This window comes from Rhincodon typus, chromosome 32 (genome assembly GCF_021869965.1).
Source record: "Rhincodon typus isolate 14 chromosome 32, sRhiTyp1.1, whole genome shotgun sequence".
Lineage (NCBI taxonomy): Eukaryota > Metazoa > Chordata > Chondrichthyes > Orectolobiformes > Rhincodontidae > Rhincodon > Rhincodon typus.
This window is the reverse complement of record NC_063363.1, coordinates 19,531,026-19,557,337: the sequence shown is the minus strand read 5'-3', so window position 1 is coordinate 19,557,337 and position 26,312 is coordinate 19,531,026. Positions and strand designations below refer to the sequence as shown.

General features: G+C 40.1%; 1 protein-coding gene across 1 annotated transcript in view; it reads right to left on the bottom strand.

Annotated features, from left to right (window-relative positions):
• Nucleotides 1-25,982, bottom strand: part of igsf9bb (immunoglobulin superfamily, member 9Bb) — a 565,867-nt gene extending 539,885 nt beyond the window's left edge. The window contains exon 1 of the mRNA XM_048615582.1: nucleotides 25,682-25,982. Coding sequence (XP_048471539.1) covers nucleotides 25,682-25,745 — 64 coding nt within the window. The 5' untranslated portion in view covers nucleotides 25,746-25,982. The remainder of the gene's footprint in view (nucleotides 1-25,681) is intronic.
• Nucleotides 25,983-26,312: the final 330 nt, after the last annotated feature.

Genomic DNA, 26,312 nt, shown 5'->3' with positions numbered 1-26,312 from the left:
GGTAGGTTCTTTACACAGACAGTAGTGGGTGTATGGAATGCGCTGCTGACAGTGGTAGCGGAGTCAGATACATTAGGGACATTTAAGCGACTCTTGGATAGGCACATGGATGATAGTAGGGTATGCAGGGTAGTTTGATCTTAGAGTAGGAAATAGGTCGGCACAACATCTTGGGCCGAAGGGCCTGTTCTATGTTCTATGATCTGTGCAACGTTAGATCTCTGTTTGTATCTCCAAGTGCCAAGCAGGAGGGGCACCTTTAATAGTCACCTTGATGACTCCAGTAGCCTGTTGTCTTTCTAAAGGAAATCTGTTGAAGTCAAATTAAAATCCCGTCAGCTTTTCACATGGAACATTTTATTTGAACAGCCACTGATGTCAGCATTTTCACTTGACCTGGTTGTTACTGAAAATAACTGTGAAGGAGCTCGATTAAATTTAGCAGAGACAATCACCAAACTCAAAATGCTTCAATAATTGTACAACTTCATCAGTTTACATGCTGATGGAGTGCCCTCAATCTAGAACTCAGTCATTCTGCCATTAGTGGTTGTTATTCAATCAAAAATATTCTCAAAATGAACTACTGAGATCAAATTATTCATCACTTAAAAATAATATTCCACATGGCCCTACAGACTGACTTTACTTTCTTACAAATATATTTCAGTTCAAAATTATGAAAGGATTTGTTAGGGTGGACATAGATATTTCAGCTGTGGATAAGACCAAAACATAGGGCAACATGTAAGCAACTCCATATATAATCCAATAACAAATTCAGGAGAAACTTCTGTTGGTCATTTGAAAGTGCAGAACCTGAATATTACTGAAAAAATACCCATTTTGTCACAGCTTCTTATCTTGCACTCCTGGGGACAGTTCACAAGAAATACCAAAGGAAAGAGAAAGCAACATTTTTACTGTATGACAGAAGAGTGCTGATTGGTTGGCAATTGGACTCTGATATAGGCGCTGAAGAATGTGCCAGTTAATGATGATTGATAGTCATTTTAAATTTTTAAATTAAGTATTTAAATTTTAAATCAGGCATGAGTTACTTTGACTAGTCAATGCGATGCCCTGAGAAATTAATTAAGATTATGACTGTCACCTGTTTTGAGTTGAAACAGGGTCAGTTTGTGTGTACGTGATTTTTTCTGTTAGCAAAGAGCAGGGCCGTGTGCATAAATATATGTAGCTCCCAGTACACACAAGTCGGCATACATGCGGGCCTGACTAACAGCCCAGAATTGTTCATCAGGATAATTCCTCACATAGTTTGAATTATTCCACAAGTGCTGCGCAATCACAGAATCGCACCTAATGTTGGACTCCATATTGTGAGTGTTCAAAGTATTGGCTGGCATTTAATTATCAGTGATCATTAAATGATGCATTCTGCATGGTATAGTATCAATCAATAACAGCCCTCTTGTCAACCAATCAGCACTCTCCTCTCATACAGTAAGGTGTTGTTTTCTCTCCTTTGCTTTACTTGCAAACAGGTCTGTTGAATGCAACATGAAAAAGTGAAAAATATGTATCTTTATTCTGCAATACTTAGAAGCTTCCTCAGTAAGGGGCTGGTGAGAATGTGGAGCTCGTGACCACTTTGAATAATTATGCTGAACAGCATTGACGTATTTAAAGGTAAGCCAGCTAAGCATATGAGAGAAAAGGAACAGCAAGCTATGGTGATATGATTAAATTAAGCTGGATAGCAAGAGAAATGGCATGGAGCACAAACTATGGCAAATGGTCTATTTGTCTGATGTAAATTCCAATTCTATGTTCAATAGGAACATGTGACAAATCACAGAATTGCTACAGTTCAGAGACGATTCAGCCCATCAAATTTGCACCAACCCTCCAATCAACATCCCATTCAAACCCACTCACCACCCCCCCAACCCCATCCTTGTAACTCTGCATGGGGTTTTTAACCATTGCTAACCTACCAAACTTGCACACCCCTGGACACTGCAGGGCAATTTTTGGCATGGTCAATCCATTTAACCTGCACATTTTGGGCTGTGGGAGTAAACAGGTGCACCCAGAGGAAACCCATGCAGACATGATGTTTGACATATTCTTGTGTTGAAGAATCATAATTTCAATTGCTGTCTGTCCTTTCTTTCTTTGAGGATGACATTGGCTTTTTAGCCAATTCCAGGTCACACTTGCTTTAATATTCATGGAAATCTATGGTAAAAACTTATACAATTATTTTACCAACTTCAAAACAGTGTGGAGCCTTGAATGTTTCGTCATAAAAAATAAATAAAGCTGTGACCACTGTAACTAACATGTGGAGAAAGAGTAAATATTTGAAATAAAGAGAGAAGATACAGAGCTTTGAGAAGAAAATTGGGCCCGAAGATCCATTTTATTTTCTCAACCATTATTAAAAAAAAACTTGTTTCTGGACTATAAAGTGCTGTCATCCCTCTGCCTGTTCTTTGAAAGCACCATTCAATTAGCACCACTCACCTGTTCTTTACCCACAGCATGGTAAAACTATTTATCCAATTCCCTTTTAAAAATTATGATTGAATCTTGTCCCACAACAGTTCCAACAGTGTTTTTACATATTGGAGCAACTTTCTGCATAAAAACATTTCTCGTGTCCCTTCTATTTCACTTACTTTACTTCTGAGTCCAATGGTTACTTGTTCTCCAGCCACTGGGTAGGTTTCTCCTCATTTACCGCATCAGAGCATCTGGAGGAAGATCTCTTTTCCTTCTCCCCTTTGACTTCTCTGAGATAGGGCTAACAATTCCAGCTTCTCCCCACAGAACTGCAATCCTTAATCCATAGGTACAGTTCTAGTAAATCTCACTTGCCCCCCTCTCCAAGACTTTGATATCCTTCCATTGACCCTGCAATTCAGAACAGCTCATGTTATCCTGTGACAGATAGAGTCATAGAATCATACAGCACAGAAATAGACTCTTTAGTCCAACCAGTCCATGCTGATCATAGTCCCAAACTAAACTAGTCCCAGCTGCTTGCATTTGGCTATTATCCCTCCAAACATTTCTTATTCATGTACTTATCCAAATGTCTTTTAAACATTGTCACTGTACTTGCATCCGCCACTTCCTCTGGAAGTTCATTCCACACACAAACCATTTTCTGTGAAAGAAAAATTGCCCCCAAGCCTTTTTTAAATCTTTCTCCTCTCACCTTAAAATATGCCCCCAAGTCTTGAAATCCCCCATCCTAGGGAAAAGACACCTGCCATTCACCTTAACTACATATCTCATTATTTTCTAAACCTCAATAAGGTCATCTCTCAATCTCCTACGCTCCAGTGAAGAAAGTTCCAGCCTGTCCATCCTCTCCTTATAAATCAGACCGTCCATTCATAGCAACATCCTGGTAAATCTCTTCTGAACCTTCTCCAGCTTAATAATAGCCTTCCTATAACAGGGAGACTAGAACTGGACATTGTACTCTAGAAGCGATCTCACTAATGTCCTGTACAACCTTAACATAAGATAATAGATGAATATAGAATTCCTCATGTATGTTGAAATATCTCACGAACCTGTTTTTCCTACAGTCCAGGAAGTCCTTACGATCCTTACAAAAATAAAGAAACTTCTATCTGTGTAATCTGACTGAGATTTCAATAAGTAAATAACCTTAACACTGATACCTTAATATCAGTAGTTGCTTCTTAACTGGATATGATTTATGCACACACACATTGCCAATAATTAGTGTTCAACTCTTAAGATATAAAACTTTTAATCTTTTCTGGCATCTTGCCTTTTTTCCGCACCTTTTTTGATAAAATGGATGCACATTTCATACTCAGCTAGCAGCATGACTTCCAATATAGTCGTGCCCAACACATGATAGCAACAGCAGCAGATGCAGCAAGAAATGGAGATGTTTGAAAATCATTTTATTCACTGAAGCAATCAGGCATTTCTTACATTACACACAATGACATACAAGACCTTGTCTTTGACAGTGACAAACTGAATGTCAGTAACTATGGTATGATGCAAATTAACGTTAAGACATGTACAACAGTACAGGATAGTTTTTTTGATTGAAACAAGAAATCAATAAGTCAACTTTAAACTACATGATTAACAAACATTTCTGTTTTTTCATATACATATATTACAGGTTCTGTCTTAGTCTCAATGAAGATCACACAAGGTTTCCTTTGTTATTGAGTGCAAGTTGCTTATACAGACAGGAGCTGCAGCAGTTTGCTGAGTTCATGAGACGTGAGATTCTGGTTTCAATTGATGCAATATATTTCAAATTTCAACTGGAACCAACCAAAATGGTCACAAGTGGAGAAATAGCCTGTAATTCCCAATGTTCTAGGCATTGATAAGACTACTTAGTGTGTGCCACTCATAAGATTGAAAAAGAAATTAGATTATTTTTAGAGAAAAAGATCCTTTTTTGTCGCTTTGAAATATGTTGCAATGTTTGCAATGGCTCCATGTGATGGTGAGAAGTGCATGTTCATTTGGTTTGTCCTAATTCTTAAATTCCAATGTATTCAAAGGCTCAGGGCAAAGTAGATATCAACCTATTTTTTGTGCTTTTTTTAATGGAGATTTCAAGGTGAGGAGTTATGTGTTGGAATTTCTCCATTTTCCTCTCTCGTGGAGTTGAACTCCACTCTCCAGCACTCCAAGCTCAGTTACTGGAAAAGGCAGTGCCTTTGATTCCACTTCTGTCCCACTGCATGGATTTTCAATTTGCTTCCCATGCAGTATCTACGGTCTGAGAAATTGCATTTTGTTTTTAAATAGATAGTATTTATAATGCCTAGCACAAATTAAATATTGCATTCTAATTTTTAGAACTTTTGTTTGAACATAGTGAACAGAATCTTCCCAGCCCTGGAACAATGTGGGCCATGGCGAAAAATCTGGTAAGACTGGGTGAGGTGTACAGCAAGGACTTTCTCTGTGTTGACAGCAATTCTCCAACCAAATGATGGATGTTGAGCCAAGATTCTCACAAGTGAGAGGCCTTTCATTGCATAAATTATCACACACTAACACTCATTATTACATAACCTCACTTCATTAATATGCAATTTCCCATTCTACTTCTTGCCTTCTACTGCCTGAGAGTTAGATCATAGTATACCTACAGTGTGGAAACAGGCCCTTCAGCCCAACAAGTCCACACCAACCTCAGACCATCCCACCCAGACCCATTCCCCCATAACCCATCTAATCTACACATCCCTGAACACTAGGAAGCAATTTAGCATGGCCAATCCACCTAACCTGCACATCTTTGGACTGTGGGAGGAAACCGGAGCACCCGGAGGAAACCCATGCAGACATGGGGAGAATCTGCAAATTCCACACAGGCAGTCACCCGAGGGTGGAATCGAACCCGGGTCCCTGGTGCTGTGAGGCAGCAGTGCTAACCACTGAGCTACCGTGCCGCCCTAAACATGAAAGTTCTCAACAAACAGTTCTCAACATGAAAGTCAGAACAGCTACCAGGCAATTCCAGCTTGCCACTTGCTCCTCCGGACCTCCATCTTGCACACCCAGCACAATATATTAGGGCACACTCTGTGAGAAGCGACCACCACATACCTTTCATGGATGGACCATGACACTCAGCACATATCAGATTCACCGCATCATTATGTCACATCTCCGATCCACTGAAAGTATGACTCTGCACTTCAACGCTACATGTTGAATATGTCCCTCACTGTAGTGCTGCTGAAAGGACACTTGAACACAGGACAGCATCATTTCATGGGACTCGGCTGTACCTCGAGGTTGCTTACCCATTCTATTAGTACTTACACATGTTGTACCAACTTTAATGCTCACAGCATCTCTGCCTGGCCTTTTGGCAATTTGGCCCCTCAGCCGCACCTTAAAAGCTCACAGTAGATCTGTTTTGCTGTGATGTTTAGTGCATACACAAAGCCTGGAAGCTTATCATGGTTGTCATCAGTCAGCAGCGGATGTATGGCACTGTGCTGTGTCAATCTCACACCACAGCACGTGCTGGCAACCTGCGAGGCAAATGCACAGCAAGTGCAAAACTATGGGAAGTGGTTCACAGTCGAGTCAAGGGGCACTGTCATCAGGCCAGGGTCCCAGTACAATCAGACAAGGGCAGCAGATACAATCCCGTAACTCTTTCACCAAGGGGAAAGAAGAAATATTCTGTGAACAGAAATTCCTGGACACTTGACTGCCGAGCAACCAATGACCATCTGCCACAGTGGTTGCTAAAGTTGTGTTGACTACCAATAAACAAATCAACTTGCTTTGTGTTGTCTCTGGAATTTTTTCTACTCTGCTTGGGCACAGTTTCTGAGCAAAGATAAAGCTTATGTGGTGGATAATTGCATACTTGCTATGCACTTTGCAGCAAAATCAAATCTGTCATCTTGGGATTTCTTCAGTTCACGACACTAATTATTGCAAGAAAGGCAATATTTCCATTAAGGTCGCAGGGATTTTTCCAATACACATTCACTGACAGGCAACAAGCAGCTTTCAGCTGAGCAAGTTGCATTCCTTTGGTCACTGGATCAGGGATAGGAGGGTGGGATCACACTGTCAGACATCAGGGAAAAGGACAAAAAGCCACTTAAGAATATTATGTAGGAGGAGGCTACGTTGAGAGTGTAGAATCAATGGAAATTGAATTATATTAAAAGACTGTAAATTAGAATGTAATTTTGTTTCAAAGCTCAGTTTGTGAATGTGTATGCATTGGAGTATTTACTGGAAAGTCCAATAAGATGTAAATCAACGCAGCAACAATATTATTCCTTCAATTTACTTCCACATACAAATAATAATGAATTACATATTTGGCCCATCTTGATTTTTCTCCACGCCAAAATTTTATAGCAGCTGACCATGAGGTGAGGGCTTACTGTGTAGCATTGCAGTGAGGAGGAATAGTCCCTGAGCCGTCCTAACATTAACCTACTAGAGAGGTAAGAATGTCATTGACGGAATCCTGATACACTGATTGTGATCGTCCCAACTCTCTGCAGGAGACACATGCCCTCGGGGTACAAATGTTAAATGTACTGCAGGTTGGTGGGGATAGAGAGAGGAATGGCTCATAATTCATTTATTTAAGACCACAGCTTATATTGAAAAAAGGCTGCTCACAATACTCACCGCTAATAAGGATGTGAAATTAAGTCAGATTAGTCAACCTTTTGCAAGTAAAAACAAAGCCAAGCAAATTACAACTGAAATGACAAATAAAGAGACATGTTAAACAGGTTAAATTCACAGATACCATTTGCCAATTTAACAGTCTCAAAATTACTAATTAGACAAACACTAACATATATGTAAATAAAGTCCTTCAAACTATGGGGAGCTTCTTTTTAACTACTTTAAAGTTCTTGTTTTCCATATAATTTTTTTTTTAAAAAATGTCTTGCATGTTTCCAGATAAGTATCATCAAATTGAATTGCAGCAGTGTGCAGAACCGACAAAGGCATAGTTTAGTTAAATCTTGAAATGAAATTTTAAAATCTAACTTGTTAACTTCCTGAATTTTGTAAAGAAATATTGCTGCTGTGCTCAACAGATTAATATAGACTGTGTGCTGGTCTGATGCACTGCTTCACTGCTGGAAGTGCCGGTGCAATCACAGTCACAAATGTTTCATTCTTCTGGTCTTTTGCTGCTGATGGAACTCAGCAGTTGGTGTCAAAGTGAACAAGACAATGAGTGTCACCAACAAGTACCATCGGTCTCCGCCTTCAGGAGCAGTACACCCTAATAATAACTACCAATTCATATCCATTACCACACATGAATGGCTGTTTAAAGAATAGAGTTCATCACCCCTGCACAAACAAAGCAGATTTTCTTTCAATTATTTCGCTGGAAGTGGGCATCGCTGATGCAGCCACCATTTAGTGCCCATCCCTAATTGCTCTTGGGAAGGTGATCATGAGCAGCCCTTTTGAAACGCTGCAGCTCATCTGGTGTAGATGCAGCCACAGTGTTGTTAGGAAGTGAGTTCCAGGATTTTGACCCAGTTTTAAGTCAGGATTGTGAGTGGCTTACAGGGCAGTTTCAAGGCAGTGGCATTCCCATGTATCTGCAGCCCCTGTCCTTCTAGATGGTAGAAATCACAGGTTTGGACAGTGCTATCGAATGCGTCTTGCTGAGTTTCTGCAGCACATCGTGTAGATGGTACATGCTACTGCCTCGCTGTGTCAGTGGTGTCAGAGAAAATTTGAAGATGGTGGATTGGTGCCATTCAAATGGAGTGTCTTATCCTGGAGGATGTCGTACTACTTGAGTATATTCATCCCAGCATGTGAACAGCATTCCAGACACTCTTGACTTCTGCCTTGCAAATGTTGAAGAGGTATTGGGGAGTCAGGAGGTGAGTTAGTCACTGCAGAATTACCCTATTTTGATCTGCTTTTATAGCAATAGTATATATGGTCCAGTTCAGTTTATTATCAGCGGTAAACACCAAGATATTGATAGTGGGTAACGCAGCAACGATAATCCCTTTGAACATCAAGGAATGGTAGTTGGATTCCCTTTTGTTGGAAATGGTCATAGTTTGCACTTATGGCATGAACTTACTTGCCACTTATTATCCCAAGGTGAAAGTTGAAAATGCTGCGCATGAACACATCCTGCTGCTATATCTGAAGAGCTGCATGTTGTACTGGGCATTGCAAATTCATCAGCAAATGCCCTTAGCTTGCAAATCTCTCCACTTCTGACTTTATGATGTCATCGATGAAGCAGTTGAAGATGGTTGGACCTGAGGAACTACTGCAGTGATATCCTGGAACTGAGGTAGTTGACCTCCAACATCCACAGCCATCTTCCATTATGCTAGATATAACTTCAACCAAGAGTTTTTCCCCGATTCCCATCAACCCACTTTTGCTCAGCTCCTTGATGCTACATTCAGTCAAACGTGACCTTGATGTCAAGGGCAGTTGCTCTCTCCTTACATTTGGAGTTTTGCTCTTTTTCCATGTTTTGACCAACACTGTAAAGAGCTTAGGAGCTGAGTGGACCTAGTGGGATCCAACTGACTGTCAGTGACCAATATTATTGTTTCAGCACTGCTCTAAGAACACCAAGGCCCAAAGCAGTTCTGGAGTACTGATATCATTGAGCAGCTATCTCTTAGTTGCATCATTGACATCATTAATGAAAGTGAGCAAAGCAAATACAATAGGACTAGCAGTTCATAAGCCAAGAGGAATTGTGAAATGTGAACTTATTGAATTGTTTCAACTGTCCACTCCAGTGGTTCAAATCACATAATCACTGATGATTTCATTCCACCAACTTTCCTGTCCTGCATTTAATCAGTTCATGCCTGCCCTGTTAACAGCAGCTCCTCATGCAAATACTTGCCTCTGGAAAAGAAATTGATTTCACAGGCTGCTAGTCCTGAAGCTGTGGTCAAGAAAATTCAACAGCTCACCTGTTCCATTACTACACGGGAGTGTACAAAAACAGGCTTAAAAAAAAGTGAAATTGTTGTTCCAATGAAAGGGCATCGACCTGAAACAATAAGTCTATTTCTTGCACCAGAGATGCTATCTGACCTGCTGAGTATTTTCAACATTTCGTTTTTATATCAGTGAAATAACTTACAGTTGTTTTATTTTGTGAAGGAAATGGTTGCATTTTATTTCTTGTCACAATGAATATTGAATTTCTTTCTTCAAAATTAACACGTTGGCGGATAATCACACAAAGCCTTGTAGAATGTGCTTTCAGCCAGTTATACCACAAAAACTAATATACAGGCTTTCCAGAGTTATTGAAAAATGTTTGTCGCAGGGTTGATGGGCCAAGTTAAGCACACATTACAACATCACTCATACCTACTGGAAGGAAAAAGCAATCTCACTGCTGGCTGCCAGCCTAGATTCCTCCATGAAAAACCTTTGGTTTCACAATACCAAGAACAAATACTTCCACAATATGAAGAATCATTCTTTCTGACAGCAGTGATAAAACCTTTGCCAAATAGTTCTCCCTCAGCCTACTGTGAAAAGGCTTTTCCGCCAACTGGGGATAGTTCAGTCGTTAGCACTTAGGTTTATTCTCACTTATTTTGATGAAGATTCATTATCAAGCAGCATTAAACATGAATATTACTCCACATTTATCACAGCCTGCACAGGTTGCATGCTCTTTTGAAACTGAAAGCATTGCATAAAATTTATTTTTTTCAACTGCAAAAGTCATGAAAATGCAGCACTAAATCACTGCAAATATAATTGGCAAAGTGTCCAAAAACCCACAGTGTCAATGTACACATAGAAATCAGTCAGAAGTACACAAAATGTACAAGCTTATGTATGTACTAAGCACCATTCTGCTTTGCCTTCTGAAGATTAGGCAGCTAAATTGAAGTTGTCAGTTTTTAGTATTAGTCAGCCAACACATCTTTAAATGAATTCTCAAGCACTGCATGCTGTTCGTGCCATTAACAGCAGTTAAATGTTACTTTATATTCATAATTTGCATGCACTCTGTGGGTGCTGAAAACTTATTTTCCAAATGGGCCCCTCAGGTTCTATTAGACTGTTTCTTTTTGAAATTGTTACCTCATCATCGCTTAACAAAATCCAATATGAACATGGCAGATGAAACAAAATATGTACTTTGTCTATCTTTGATTTATTTGGTTTCATTAACAAATCTCCAGCAATGACAAAAGTGTGTCAACTGTGCAAAGGTGAACTCCAACATAAGAACATAAGAAATAGGAGCAGGAGTAGGCCATTTGGCCCTGAAGTCTGCCCCGCCACTGAGCAAGATCATGGTTGATCTGCCCCAAGTCTGAAATCCCCTTATGTGGTGGCTCAGGCTAGCTGTCAATGAACACTCCCTTTAAGCTGCATGGCTGTGCGCGTACACTGCTGCTCCAACGTTCTATGCACGGCCATTAGTGTGCCAACATGGATTGGCATCCGGTTCCAAAAACCAATGCCAAGGTCTTTGCAGAAGGTAAATTAAGTAGGTGGAATGCTGCTGTTAATTCCCTGGTAGCTGAGAAATCAGTCTGCCACTTTTTCAAATTCTTTCAGTGATCAAGCTTCCATCACTCTCTGGGGTAGAAAATTCCAGACTTTCACTGCCCGCTGGGAGATGAAATTTCTTCGCATCTCAGTTTTAAATGACTGTCTCCTTAGTCAGTAACTTTGTTCCGACGCTCGTGATTTTCCCACTGCAGTCTGAGCAAAGCTTCAGGGTAAAAGATCTAATGCTATACATGGGTAAGAAATATAAGTTTGGGCGGACAATGTATTTTACCGGCCGTGATCAGCTTCATTAAACCAGAGAAAAATCGAAGTGAAGTTTTAGGGTCCAAAATCAAAGTCTCAGAGTAAATGCGCCAATTCCACACTCCACTAGGATGCTTCGCCTGAAGAGAGAGAGAGTACAGGTTGGATGACTCACACTGGCAGTGAAGCCCCTCCTTTGAACTTTCTCTGGAAGCTGCTCTGTTGCTGGTCTAGATCCAGAAATATCGCTGAAAGAATACCAGGTGCGGCAACTCAGAGATCCAACTAAAGAGGTGGTTTCTCTCTGTCCCACTGGCATCAAGCAAAGAGTGGTAGCTAACATCACCACATGCCATCTTTCCGTTTTGGCTTGATACTAATCCTTCATGTTTTTAATAATTGTATAGAATTGGAATTGACCAAAATTTCTGGCATGAATGTGTGCAGTAAAAACTTGCTGTGCTCTATTTCTGAATCATGATTGAACTATTTCTGCACTTCATTAATGATTTTCTTGCTCAATTTCATAAGTTAACATAATAATTCATGTACCAGAACAAGCTGATCTATCTGGGAAGGATATCTCCCTGATACCTGTGACCTTTCCTCAATGAGCCTGTCCACAGAAAGTTGTTAGTTTGCTTTCTTTTTCACCCAAACACCCTGCACTGATCCTACTTTAACAGAAAATATTTCCACAAAGTAGTGGAGGATCAATCACTGCTAACAGACCATTAATAGGCCACAAAAGCAATCCACCTCTTTTGGAATTCCTGCAGACATATACACTAGTTCACAAATGAGCATAACATTGATCATTTCCTCCACATTAGGAAAGAAAGTTTGATGGAACATTTTTTATTGATCAAGCCCAGCATTTTCAAGTGTGTACTTTTTCATCACAGGCTGAGGAACCTCATCGATCATCAAAGACCGAGTCTCATCTCATCACAGAATTCCAAATTGCTATTCCCATTCTCTTCCTGTTATGTAAAGTTTCTTGATGGAGAACAATCTCAAATTTACTTGTACTTATTTCTACAATGAGCTTTTTGCCACCCATAAAGTGGTGTGACATGTTTGTAAAAGCGCGAAAAAACTACGAAAAGTTAGGCCAGAGCAAACAGGAAGTGTGAAGTTGTTGATAAATAATGCATGTCCATATGAAACTGGGCTACGTGCCACATGAAAATCCCTTAACTAATTAGAAAGAGCATCATCAGCTTTTTCAGATTGTGTTAAACAGTTCCAACCAGCCAATGAAGCTAAAGCATGTCCTCTTAAAAAATAATCATTCATTGAACAAATGGCAATATTTTCCCTCATGAAAGATAACTTTGTACAAGATCACAGAACTTTTTATCCCAATAAAAATTCTATTGTGATAGCTTGCTTGCTGTCAAAGGACAATCTCATTTTTAATTTTTTGCTGATGTATATAGTTTATGTTAAAATATAATAGCAATTGATTTCAAGCAAATTGCTACTTCACTTCAATAAACAGAATGCATGGTGCAAACCTGCAAAGTGCCAGTTTTAACAAATGAGGACTGATGACCAGATCGCAATGACAACATTGCCACTTGTATTCAGTTATACTTATTTCATAAAGAGAGCTTCTCAATCCAAAGACTGGAATTTCTCTGTATCTAGGAACACTGTCAAGTCACAATATTGGTCAACCTTTATTAACAACCCAGACTTCCAAGTAACAAGTAGCCAATCACATGCTGCAGATTACCCATTGCAATCTGCTAATGTTAATTGCCTTTTTCCAAAGGATCATAACTTCAATACATAGATCCCAGATATATTCAAAATCTTGCAAAAGCAGAATTCTCAGCCAAGAACAAAAGACATCTTTCTCCAGCTCTCCCTGTCCCTTCATATTTAAATGAAGGTCAAAGATCCAGCATGTACATTTTCCAAAACATAGCACTACCTGTCATAAAATTATTAAAGCATAAAAACCTCCGCTTTCAGCTAGTAAAACCTTTCAGGTTTGTTTTCAATTATACAGCTATCATGCGCACCAAATCTTACCACTTAAGTCTCAGCATATAGGAATTGGGCATGTCAAACTAATTCACAAGCAGTTTTAGAATTCCAGTGCACCAAACCAATGCTCAGACATTCCCTTTCCACATACTTCATGACTAAAACACAACATAGATATAAAATAACTCCACAGAGGCCAGTATCCTATCACCAACTCAGCCTTTATGTACAGATGGGACGTCTTGACTTTAGCATAGCCTCGTTAGAGTCAGCAGCCAAACTGTCAGTATCTCTAACATTATTCTTTTTAATCTGTCAGTCAGGGCTCCCTGATTGGACCAGATTATAAGACCCAATCAGGGAACTCATAAGCTAGGAGGACCAGTTGGCTGATCTCGTTGCAATCACTACAAGATATTAACCACAGAATTCCAGCAAACAAATTTCAAACGTGTGCTTTTATAGCTCATTACATCAAATTGGCAGACAGCCTACAGACTTTCCCCATACATTTCGATTTCCAAGCATTTCTGTGCAAAAACAACTGATTTATTATTACTTCTTTTGTTTGCATTAAATTGCAATGGTTAAATTAAGTGAGGAGGAAAGATTTGCAAGTGTGCCGTTTTAATCTGTACGTTATACTAATTCTTACCTAAGCATAAAAGCATAATAATGCATGTATTAGAACCTAATTGTATCTGTAAGTATTTTACAAAAATCCAATTAAATGACTGGAGTTACAGTTCTTTGTTATTTGCGAACCACAAAATATGCACTGTTTCCCTAAGTAGGGTGGATGAATGCAAATTGTCTAACACCTCTGGGCTACTTTTAATTAAACTGCATATTCCCTACCAGGCTAAAATAGAAAAGCTACAATTCACTCACTCCCTCCTGCTTTGAAGTAGAAACTTTACAAGAGTTGAACAGTGAAATTGAGAGATGGAGTGAAGTGCATTAATACTTTGCAAGTTTTGAGCAAGGCTACGTTTTGAGCCTTGTGCAGTATGCTGAAAGTTAAGAGTCAGTTGCTCAAGAGTTGCTTTAGTACAAGGGAAAATGTGGACTTTATGAACAACTATTGAAACTATGGACTGGATTTAATGTAGACATTTGGCTAGGGACCTCTTAGTTGTGGAAGCAGCCCTTGCTAAGTCTCCTCTGTAACTGATTTCGGTGAATGTTCCCCTGATTAAGTAGGAGAGCAGGAGGGACTGAAGCAGGATTCCCAGTCGTAGGCAATGGTATATGAATTATGTTCATTAAGGAAATAATTGATGCCCCTTATTCCTGAGCCCATGACAAATCATTGTCGACGCAGGCTTTAAAGGGGTGAAGTGTGGGCTTTCGCCTTCCTGTGAAAACCCAGCAGACATTATTGAATTCGTCGAAACCTTACTGAGTTTGCCACTGGCATTCCAGGGCAGAGGGGGGTTCCTTGTCGTCAGGCGCTTTGATCAAGGGCCATCAGGAATACAGGCTGCAGAAATCCATCCCCATGTCCATGCCTCTGACTTTCCTACACCTGTTTTCCTATGACCCTATGCCAACAATCCACATCACATCTGTGCACATCTTTGGCCTGGGGTCCCAGGATTATCCTGGGCCTCTACTGGGTGCATTAACACCGCAGCCACCATTACCAATAGCATTGGCAGCAATGAGGAGTTGCTGTCCCTGAGGAATCAGCTGCTCTCTATGGACAGTATTTCTGTCACCAGGGGTCTTCAATCATAGGGAAGGTCCAATGGTGGCCACCTAATTGTCTGAAGTGCTATTAATTTCATCAGACCTTCCCTACTTCCCCACCACAGCTCTGTTGGGCATTCTCCACTGATCTCCAACTGCTAGGTGAAATCTCCATTGGCCTAACAGATTCCTGGTTTATGAATCTGGAGGGAGAACATGGAGACTGAATTCTAGGTTTTAATCCAACCACGACCCAACTGGAAAACTGATAACATCGCCCATACCACTGGTTTTACCTTCTCTGTTGACTTCCATATACAATTTCAAGCTCAGTTTAAAATAACATTCTATACAATCCCCTGTGTTTCCCACCCAGCAGGTTAGGTCTAAACATATCCCTCATCCCAACTCTGTCCATTTGGATAAACAGAATAAGCTTCTCTGCATTTAAATGGGCAACCTGGAGAGATTGTTTATAGTTGTTAAAAAGTAATTCCTGGGACAGAGAGAATAAAGCAAATCATTTCAGATCCCAGTTCAGCAGCACAGGGGGATTCAATATTCACGGTTATGAAGGGTAAGTTTGGGACAGACATCAGTGTTATAATTCAATACCTTTGCCAATTTTCATTATCTATGATTACAGTTTCCATAAGCAAATCCAAATCTCTTTTGATTTGACATTTATCATATTATGCATGGAGGTAAATAAAAGTAATATTCTGTAGAATTAGCAGTTACTATCCTATCACACTGCACCTGTTATTTTTCTGCACTAGTGATTGCCAAGCTACAGAGCATGTGTTTCTGGATATGCCAAAAGGCCAAAAATATATTTACTTCAAAATCAATAGCCAAACTTTTGCACAAACCTGAAAGTGAACATCACAAATCTTTGGTTATATAACATTTGACAATATTTTAGACTATTCCAAAAATAATGGCCAAAAATAAATTTGGAACTTTTAATATTTGATGAACTTCATGAAAATGCTTCTTTTCTCCCTAGTCTGACTCACCATTGAACTGCAGCAAAGAAGTAAGGAATTCCAGCAACACATTTACTTTTCTAAGGAGATTTTTGATATCTCAAGCAAAGTAATTGTGTCAAACTGGACATATAGACAACTTTAACTAACAGGCAAGTAGCTCAATGCTTTCAATATTTAAAGGTTTTGACCATCATTGACATTTAATCTACATATGCTGGCTGATCCCTACTGGATAGCTTAGCATTAAATTCACATGCATATTCTTACAAAATTAGAGAACTGCTAATATTATTAGCCCATAAATATAGGCAATTTGAAATATTTTGAGGAATCTGGCTCTCTTCTCCTTAAAGACAATCCTTCAGCAGATTTTGGTATTATTCACTTCACCAAAATAAGTGATTTTCTGATTACATCTAATTTGGCTCCAATTCAAAGCTCACATGACAATGATATGACATTGAGATTTTATGAGTTGCCCAGCATTTTGCTGTTTGGATTAAGAAATATTCCTTCACACAGTTTGGAACTAGAATTGATTCAGAGAAGGTTGGTTGAGGGTAAAACAGAGACTTATTATGAAAAAGACCACTGGTAAACTTGGGAAACAGTGAATTGGTATTCTGAAACTATATATGATCAAGAACCAGGAAAACTTTCTTCATCCAGTCCTTTTATAGTTCTATGGATTAATAAATCAAAACAGATCATCACTGAGTACATTATATCCCACTATCTTTATTGTAGACCACCAATTTGCTACTAGTTCGTTGTGTAGGCTAAATTTGAGTCATCAACTTGCCTAACTTTGAGTTGTCAGTTGAACATGCTAATTTATTCATCATCAGTTTGCTGAGTCACAGTGACCTGTGAAGTTCCATATGGTTTGCCTCCAGCTTTATTAGAGTTTTTAAAAACAAACTTATTTTAGGAAGCAAATGTTCTAAGGCAAAATAATTAACTAGGAGTGCTGTTAGATTGAGATTTTGCAAATGGAATTAATTCAAAGTAGATTCACAGTATTGCAGTCATTATTCACAAGTACATACACTGGGCACTACAAACTCATAGCAGAAGTTTCTAGGTTGTAATACAAGATCAAGCCATATGCTCAGTTTTCCAATTAGAAGAATTTCTAATTGTGCATCTAAAACTGGGTATTTTACCTTATTTTTAAATCTTAGTTCAGTTGCCAGATTACTGATATCACACCACTAAATAAAACAAACACTAATAATTCTGACATCAGAAGATATCTTAACAACAGGAGAAACAAACTGGGAAAGAAACACAACTACCATTTAATAACAACACTCAGGATCTTCCGACATCCTGAAGCATTTCAAATTCAATTAATTTTAAAGTGTAATCACTGATGTTTTGCTGGAGGCACAATAGCTGGCAAACAACAAAATCAGTTAAATGACAGGCTAATAACTTCCATTATGATTGACCAGGTCACCAGAAGGATTCTTCTTTGAATGATGTCATGGGACATTTTTTCATCTGCCCACTGCCTCTATTTAAGTACTCATCCTAAGAAACCTCAAGAATGTAGTACCTCCTCAGTGCTACAGTGACATGTCAGCCAAACTGTGAATTCAAGCACTGGAGTAAGAAGCAGCAACAAAAATAAGGATGCCACCTGCAGAATTGGTGCTACAAGTGATTTGTCATGTATTACACTCCTGAATTTAAAACACGGGAATTACTCAATCTAAACCAGGCCATCAAGATAAAATGAGAAGACATGCAGGTATACAAGTCTCACAGGTACACAAGTCTCACTCAAGATCTTGGACTGAATTTGTGTCATCAACTTGAATTCTCAGTTGGGCAGTGAGAAGAGCTTTTCTTCCTTCAAAGATATTTAAGCAATGTTAAGGCACACAAATTTAGATGTGACTTTAGTCTTCCAACTATGATTCCATGAGTTCCATGAAGAACAGGCTTTATTCTCAAGGACATACTCATAGCAAGAACAAAAGAATGGGAAACATCCCATTCATTGCAGGACCACTTACTATTAAGCAACATTGGACAGCACAAGCGTTAAGAGGGAAATACCATGAATCGAGAATTGAACGAACATACCCACTATTTCTCAAGAACGTTCTTCAAACTAATTGGGAACAATTGCATTTCTGTTCATGTCAGAGCTAACAGACTCATATTTTACAATATCTGACAGACCAGCTCGGAAAATTCTCAAATGTCTTGAAATGTAAGCCATGCATTGCACACCATATCAGTGCCAAAAACCATGAATGCCATAAATCATAGCAGTGCCACGAAATGTTACTTCATCTCAGCCAAAACCTGGCAGAGCCACTCAAAAGTTTCAAAGTCTTTAAGCTCTGACTATTCAATGCACACAATGTAGATTTGATTGATTTATTCTCTAGAACACTCATTTCACACATCATCAAAAAAAAACAGCAGGTTTTCCTAAATTCTTCATGTAAGACAACAGCATTCAAAGAAACACAGCTGCCAAGCTGACCACTTCACAGATCTAATAATGACAATGGAAATTCAAACCCAAATGAACTTACAACTAAAACTTGTATGGACATACTGATGTTTAGTATTATGCTATGTTCATAAGAGCAGATAAAGAAGAATTCAGAAATAGGCACGTTTCATTCATTTTATGAAACAGACATTAACCATTCTTTCTTTCTTTGTAGATTTCCATATGACAATTATTACCTGACATAAAACCCATGATTTTCACTTTAAATTCACTCCAAATGACAGTAGCACTACTTCTATGTGTCAACTGGAACTCAGCTCGTAGCACAGTCACCTCTAAGTCACAAGGTTCTGAGCATAGGTCCAACTGCAAAACCTGAGTACAAAAATCAAGACTGACACACTCGTGCAGTACTGAGGGAGCATTACACTGTCACAAGTGCTGTCTTTCTGATGAAATGCCCAAACAAGAGCTCATCTGCCTGCTTGAATTGATTTAAAAGATCCCATGGCACTAGGCTGAAGAACAGCAGGGGAATTATCCCAGGTATCCCGTCCAAAGTCTATCCCTCAATATAAACCATAAAGAAACAGATTATCAGGCCATTGTCAGATTGCAGTTTGTAGCGGTTTGTTGAATGCAAATTGACTGCAATGTTTCCTTCATTTCAACAGTGACTTCTCATCAAAACGTATTTAACTGCCTGTAAAGTGCTTTGAGATGCCCGGTGGCTGTGAAAAACACTATATGAATACAAGCCTTTCTCTTTTTATGTAACATTTACAAGCAGCAGGAGCCAAATCTTATAACTGACCGACCATGTAGCAATTATTTTTCAGGACATGTTAGATATTCAGGCAAGAAGAATGCTTGCCAATCATTGTCAAGCTATTGAAGTATTCATAATGCAAATCAAGTTGCAAAGCCAAATAGTTGGGTTGCTGGGTTGCTGGCTGCTCACATGGCAAAATAATTTTTGGCCAAGGAAAAATCAGGAATTTTCATCTTTATTTCCATCTTTGCAATAAAGAAAATTAAAATATGAAGTTATTTTCCTCTACCAAAATTCAACATCCAGGGTGACAGGCAGAATATGGTAGTGTACTGTTTCCATTACTGAACTAATAATCCAGAGAATATAGAGATATATATATTATATTTGCACTCATCAGAAAATTATGTAACATGTTAGGAGCACTGTGACTTTACAATCCTGAATTTTTATTTTCCAATTATTCTGCAGCCAAAATGGTTCTGAATTTAAAATGTGTCTTAATCATCCTGTAACATTAATAGCACATTGGCTTGTGCCTTACAAAGCAATGGAGTCAATTAGGGTAAGTAGCTGAATAAATGTTTTTGATCGTTATTATATGACAGGAATCACATAGATTTCTTGGCAGCTGCAAAGCATTATTCCTAAAAGGGTTAATTGATTTGTCTGCATGTGGCATCTGCTAGTGGCTCATTGAGGACTGCATTGTTTTGGCAATAATTTTAGGAATAATTGTGCAACACATTATTAAGCACAGGCATCTGAAGCGTATCACCATTTTTCATGCCAGCTAGCCTATCCCAAGAGATGACATTCATATTATGATCATGTTAACTAATGCCATCTCAGCATCATTGCTTTGCTACCTGAAGTACTTCACTAAATTATTCAAACCATTCACTATCTCTGGGATTTCCTTTGTGACTTTCATCTTTATGTATCACTATATTCAGGTGTTTGAGCTGGAAAAACTTCCACGACTTAGGCAATAACTGTTTTGTGTATAAGAATAACTGAGACAATAACTGTTCCTGATTTACAGCATCCGCAGTTCTTTTGGTTTTTAATAACTGAGACAATACTGATTATAAAACAAAATATATTTACATTCAGTTTTCTGGAAGGGCTAAACTGCCATCTTCAGTAGTTTTTGATTAGAACATCACAATACCTTCCTAACAAGTAGACCTACCTTTGAGATTTCATATATTTTACACCCTTTCAAAATTTTAACTATAAACTATTTTATGAAGTAAGGAAATGTTATTTGGTATGCTATACTGTATGTCCCCTGTTAATGTATTATGGTCAGTCATTCAAGGCTACTTTTTAGGCAAACAGAACATTGAATGCAGATGGTGTGTGCTGAATGTGACAACTCACTTCACAGGCTTGCTTTTTTTGGGCATTCTTGCTTTCTATAATTGCTACTGAAAATTTTCAGCAATATCTCGTCGAAACAGTTACTAACATAGCAAGCAATAACCATGAACCAATCAAATGTTCTTGACATCCTCAGAATATATGACACCTTGATATGTAAATGTTAACAGGCACCCGCACAATCATAAGATTAAACAAACAGTTGGACAGGACTACAATGCCGATACCCAGTGCCCATAAATGTCAAGATATGTACACTTCAGCGAAAGGAGTTTCTTGAAGTGATGCATAAGATATATGGGACAGGTGAGATAGGCCAGTTGCTCTATCCCTGACCCAGATTTTTCATATGTTTTGTAAAAATATATATCTGATTATTTGTTCTTTTATTGTTTGTGGGATCCCACTATGTGAAAGTTAGTTACTATGTATGTTTTCAGAAAGAAGAAATGCATTGCAGAAGGACGTAAAGGAAGGATTTAAATCACCTTGGAACACAATGAGAATGTGACAAAGTGCTATAGATTTTTTGAAAAAAGCAGTTTCTTCCACAGTAGAAAGCTGGGTGCAACAGTGAGGCCTCTCAGATAAGTTGTTAAACCATGGCATCACTCAAAGGACAGCAGGGAAGTCTTTCAGGTGTCTTAGGTAACCTTTATGTCCAAGTCAAAATTGCCAAAGCTATATCATGGTGAATGGACAAAGATGTGGACAATGGAGTACCATGTAAGAAAATGTGAAATTGTCCATTTTGACAGAAAGAAAATAAAAGAAAGTATGCTATCTAAATGGTGAGAGATCGCAAAGCTCTGAGATGCAGCGGGATCTGATTTCATTGTGCCTGAATCACAAGAAGTTAGTATGCAGGTACAGCAAGTAACTAGGAAAACTAATAGAATCTTATCATTTCACATGGGGGGAGTTTAATACAAAAGTAGAGAGGCAATGCTTCAGTTATATAGGGCACCAATGGTACCACACCTGAAGTACTGAGCACGTTACCTGTTATCTTATTTATATAATTATATAAATGTGCTGGAGTTCAGAGAGGGTTTATTGGACCAATACCTGGAATAGGAGCATTGACATGTGAAGAAGAATTGACAGGGTAGGCTTTAGTTCATACAGTCATAGAGTCATACAGCATGGAAACAGACTCTATGGTCCAACCAGTCCATGCTGAACATAATCTCAACTAATGTAGTCCCACCATCCATTTGAGTTTAGAAGAGTAAGAGTTGATTTGTTCGAAACATATAAACTTTGGAGGGGATTTTACATGGTGGATGTGGAGAGGACATCTCCTCTTATAGGACAATCTAGAACCAAGAGCCATTATTAGAAAATATAGTAGTTTCCTATTTAAATCAGAGATGAGGCAAACATTTTCTCTTGACAAAAAGAAGTGAGTCAGTGGAAACCTCTTTTTGAAAAGGTGGCTGAGCCAGAACTGTTGAATATTTTAAAGACAAATATAGATAGATTTGTGTTAGGTGAGAGGGTGGAACATTCCAGGACAGGCATGAATGTGAATTTGAGATTAAATGGTGGAGTACTGAATCATGGAGCAAGCGTGAGGGACTGAATGGTCTACTCTTGCTCCTAATTCACATGTTTATAAATTATTATTACCAATTATCTCTGCTATTACTATCTCTACATTTCTCCACATTACAATAGTGTATATAATTTAAAATAACATTTCTTTGCTTGTGAAATGTTTATGAATGTCCTTGGGTCATGGAATACACTGCATAAATTCAAAATTGTTCTATCTTTTTATGTACTAGTATCTTAGGCATTCAAATGAGTAACATTCCAAGCTGTTAACAGTAGCTAAGTGATGAAAGTATGTCCACCCAGGACTACAGAAGTGATTCAATGTAAAAATGTGCCTGCAACAGCTTTTAAAAAATGGCCCTCAGTTGGAATATAATATCCTGGATTGAGCTATCCTGACCTTTCCACCCTGTTTGTCACTTCGGCACATTTCTCCCACACTCAGGCATTACTAACCAGGGAAACGACTTAAGTTTATTTTTTAAACAAATAAAGACAGATCAGTAGAAGTTCTACCAACAACAGCTAACCTAGAAAATAATATTGGATAGAACATTGTTCCATTGTCTTTACAGTTAGAATTTGTTAAATCAGATAAGAGCAGAGCTCTCTGATTAAAACAAAATGTAAAAGCAATCTTGTCAAATTCTCTTTCATCTAATTTTTCTTCACTGGAATCACAAAACCATTGAATTAGGCTGCAGTTCCAGTCAACAGTAGTGTGCAGAGTCTCCCTCAATTCTTAATTATTCCAACTGTGAGATTGGGCAGTGAATGTCAAAGGCTGTTTGACTTGACAGATATAATCTTCATTGACTGTGGATGTCAAGTAGTCAAGAACCCCTGATCATTTTTTGATCATCTGTCCAATGTCACGGATGTTATTATAGTACCTTAATGCCATCCTAGACGAAAGTTCTAAGTCAACAACAGACCAGGTGAAAAGGGTAAGCTTCTGCATCTACATGTACCCCACTATCTGATTTTAACCCACTGAGGCAGTGGGGAACTCACACATTTGGGCCTCCATGCAAAAACTCACTTGAGGAGATGTTCTGAACCTTTACTGGAGAGAACATGGTTAGGAATACTGGAAAAAAAATTCTGTATCTGTCCCCCAAAGTTATTAAACTCAAAATTGGTTGTTACCAGACATGCTACAGAGGGGTGATTTATGAGAGAAAAAAAATCAGCATCTAACCCACCTACTAAACCAGAGAATAGACATCCAAATCTGACCAATAGCATGTTGAACTAGCTAGCAACAAGTGCACTGAACAACCTGAGAGGAGTAGGTCTTACAGAATCAGCTTTACAACAGTGGCATCTTGTGATCTGAGTTGGAAAACAAGACAAATCCATCTGTTTTGTGGCACCACTGTTCTTCAATCTGCTGTGTACCAGACTTTCCCAGTCCTTACACAGACAGCACAAATTCTACATCAATCCAACTCTGACTAAAATTGAGATAAAGAATTAGTATGAGATACAGTCTCTTTTCTTATTAATTTCTGGTGGTTTATTTGATTCTAAACAAATTCATAGATATAAGGTCCAATTAGTGCAGAGAAGCCACTGAACGTGATATGAAGTGGGATTGCTGACATTGGAAAACAATTAAGTCAAACTTTTTCACTTTACTACCTCTCATACTTATTACTTTCTTTGTGGAATCACAGCCCAAACAGTATAATGATTCAAAGAACAGTGGGGGGCATCATTGAGGGCATTTAAAAGCGTGCTCATTTGTCGTGCAGTTAATCATCATTTAAGTGGGACGTTCTGTACTTGGTATTCACACCAGTTACTCACCACCACCTCTCGCAAGTACATGACGATGTTGTGGCATACTGGAGTGAGCAAGGATGATATCACTCACCCCAGTCCCGCATTCAGCTTTGCAAGGTGCCGGGCGGGGGTGAGGATTGACAGTTCGCTGTAAATTCCAGGGGAGTCGGCCGTAAGCAGCCCAACGTTCGGCAAAGGCCCCGGGGATTTCCTCAATCAGGGGCTGCCGAAATATCACTCGCCTGCTGCCTTTGCCCTGGATGTGCAACATCCGCTTTCCGAAATGCGGTGTGCTAATAATTGCATTAAAATCATGAATGCAAAGCAGGACACTGCTTAGCGGTCCATTGCGATGCCTTCGTTCCAGCATTCCTGACCTGTGTTTAAGGAGACTCGATACCCCTTTTAAGGTTAATTCCTGTGAGCTTTCGAAACTTGTTTTTTTTAACTTAAATTGCATTGGTGTCTTGCGGATTTGCCGCGAGACTGAGTTATAAAGTGTTTATTTTTATGATGCCGATGAGCAACGATCCCCTCCCCGTGACAATTCAGAAGGTGTTCCGGATGTGGATGGAGAGCAGGAGCTTGCAATCGAGTCGTAAAGATAACCCGAAGACCGTGCGGCGCGGCTGCAGTGCGCCGACCCGTCTCCGCTCGGGGAGACGCAGTCTCAGGGCCCGCTGCAAACGAGCGGCAGCTCCCTGCTGCGGACACAGCCCCTGCTTCAGGTCGGGAGATTGGCCAAGCTCACTCCAGGGAGCAGTCCCGGCCGTTTGTCAGGAAAAAAAAACACACGCACAGGTGACATTCCAACCCGCTGTCCCTTCCTCATTGGGGTGTGGGGGTGGGGGTGTGTGTTAGGAACCACTTTCACTGGGGTCAGCCTAGAATCCTCTAACCTCAGCGATTTTCGTTACAATTTTAAACAGAATGATTTGCAGGTCCACCGATCCTGCAGGTGAAATAGTGGCCTTTCATTCTCAAAACAAAAAAGGAGCGGGGGGGGGGGGGCATCCAGTAAACGCTCATCTGAAATAAATCAGGCAACTTCGCTCAGCTGAGTGTTTGAGATGTAAGAGAGAAGTCGCAGGTTTCACTGTACTGTACCCTGGAGAAACTTCCACTTCTATCGGCGCCGTTCAGCCCCCTACATCACCACAACCCCCACGCCCCCCCCCCCCCCCCCCCCCCTCTTTCAGCACCAACTGCTCACAATTCGAGTCAGTTTGCCGGAGACACTGCAGCGAGAGCCTCATCCCATTCCGCAAACAACTGGCTTCGCCAAAAGTTGCTAAAACTGGTACATTTTGGTAGCTACCTACTCCCCACACCTCTCCATCAACCACACAACCCCCACCAACGGGCTAGAGTCTTGAGGGAGATGGGGCGGTTGTGTTTTAGCCAACCTGTCAGGTGCAGGCAAGACCGACACAGGACGGCCGAGCCGGGGGCAACTTCACCAGAACCGCCAATCAAAGTTTGCTTTCCATCTTTCTACAGCCCACAACTTTTGCAGTGCGCACGTCCATAAACCGGTAACACATTTTATACAGACAGAGGTGGGCGGGGGTAGCGTTGCACCGAGCCCTTTGCATTTGGATCATTCGCCAGTTCAATGCAGAAGGAATTAATCGTGGCCTTCAAATGTCTACCACAAACTGGCATTCCCCGTCAGCCGCCTCTCTCAGCAGCATCAGTGAATAAACTTGGGGATAATGATATTGAACTTCAACTCACCTTGAGCTGCCGATCCTCTAGTGCTGATTACACCCGCTAGCAAAGTGGCCACATACCAAATCATAGTACTCTTAACCCACTGTGAGATCTGGCTGGATCATATCTTAGAGCTCTTCACTTTTGGATGTTCCCTGGAAAAGCAATCCTTCCGATGGTGTCTTCTTCATTCTGCTTCTTTTTCTCTTCCTCCACCTCTTCCCCTGCCTCTTGCTCTCTCTGTCTCTCCTCTCTCTGCCTGTCTGAGCCTCTCTCATTCGGTTACATCCCTCTGGGTAGCACTCGCTCTCTCCCAGCTCCTAGCTCTGTGCCAGCGCAGATTCAGACTGGAATTCCCCCCTCCCCCTACCCCCACCCCTCCCCTCCAACATTGACACCACTGCGCTGCCAACCGAACCTGATGGTGGCCTGGCCCAGTGCCCCGCCCTCCTCTGTCCCTGCCGCCCGGCGATTTGCTGCGGTGCCGCCTCCGGCTCTGGCGATTGGCGGGGGGGCTCTGTCACTCACGCAGCCAGCGGGGATGGGGCGGGGCTCAGTGCCTGCTTCAAGGTGGGTTGAGCTGGAGAGGCTGGAGCGCCGCAGTATCATGCGCAATAGCACGGAGCGCTTCCAGCTTCAAGCGCCCGCTCCAGCC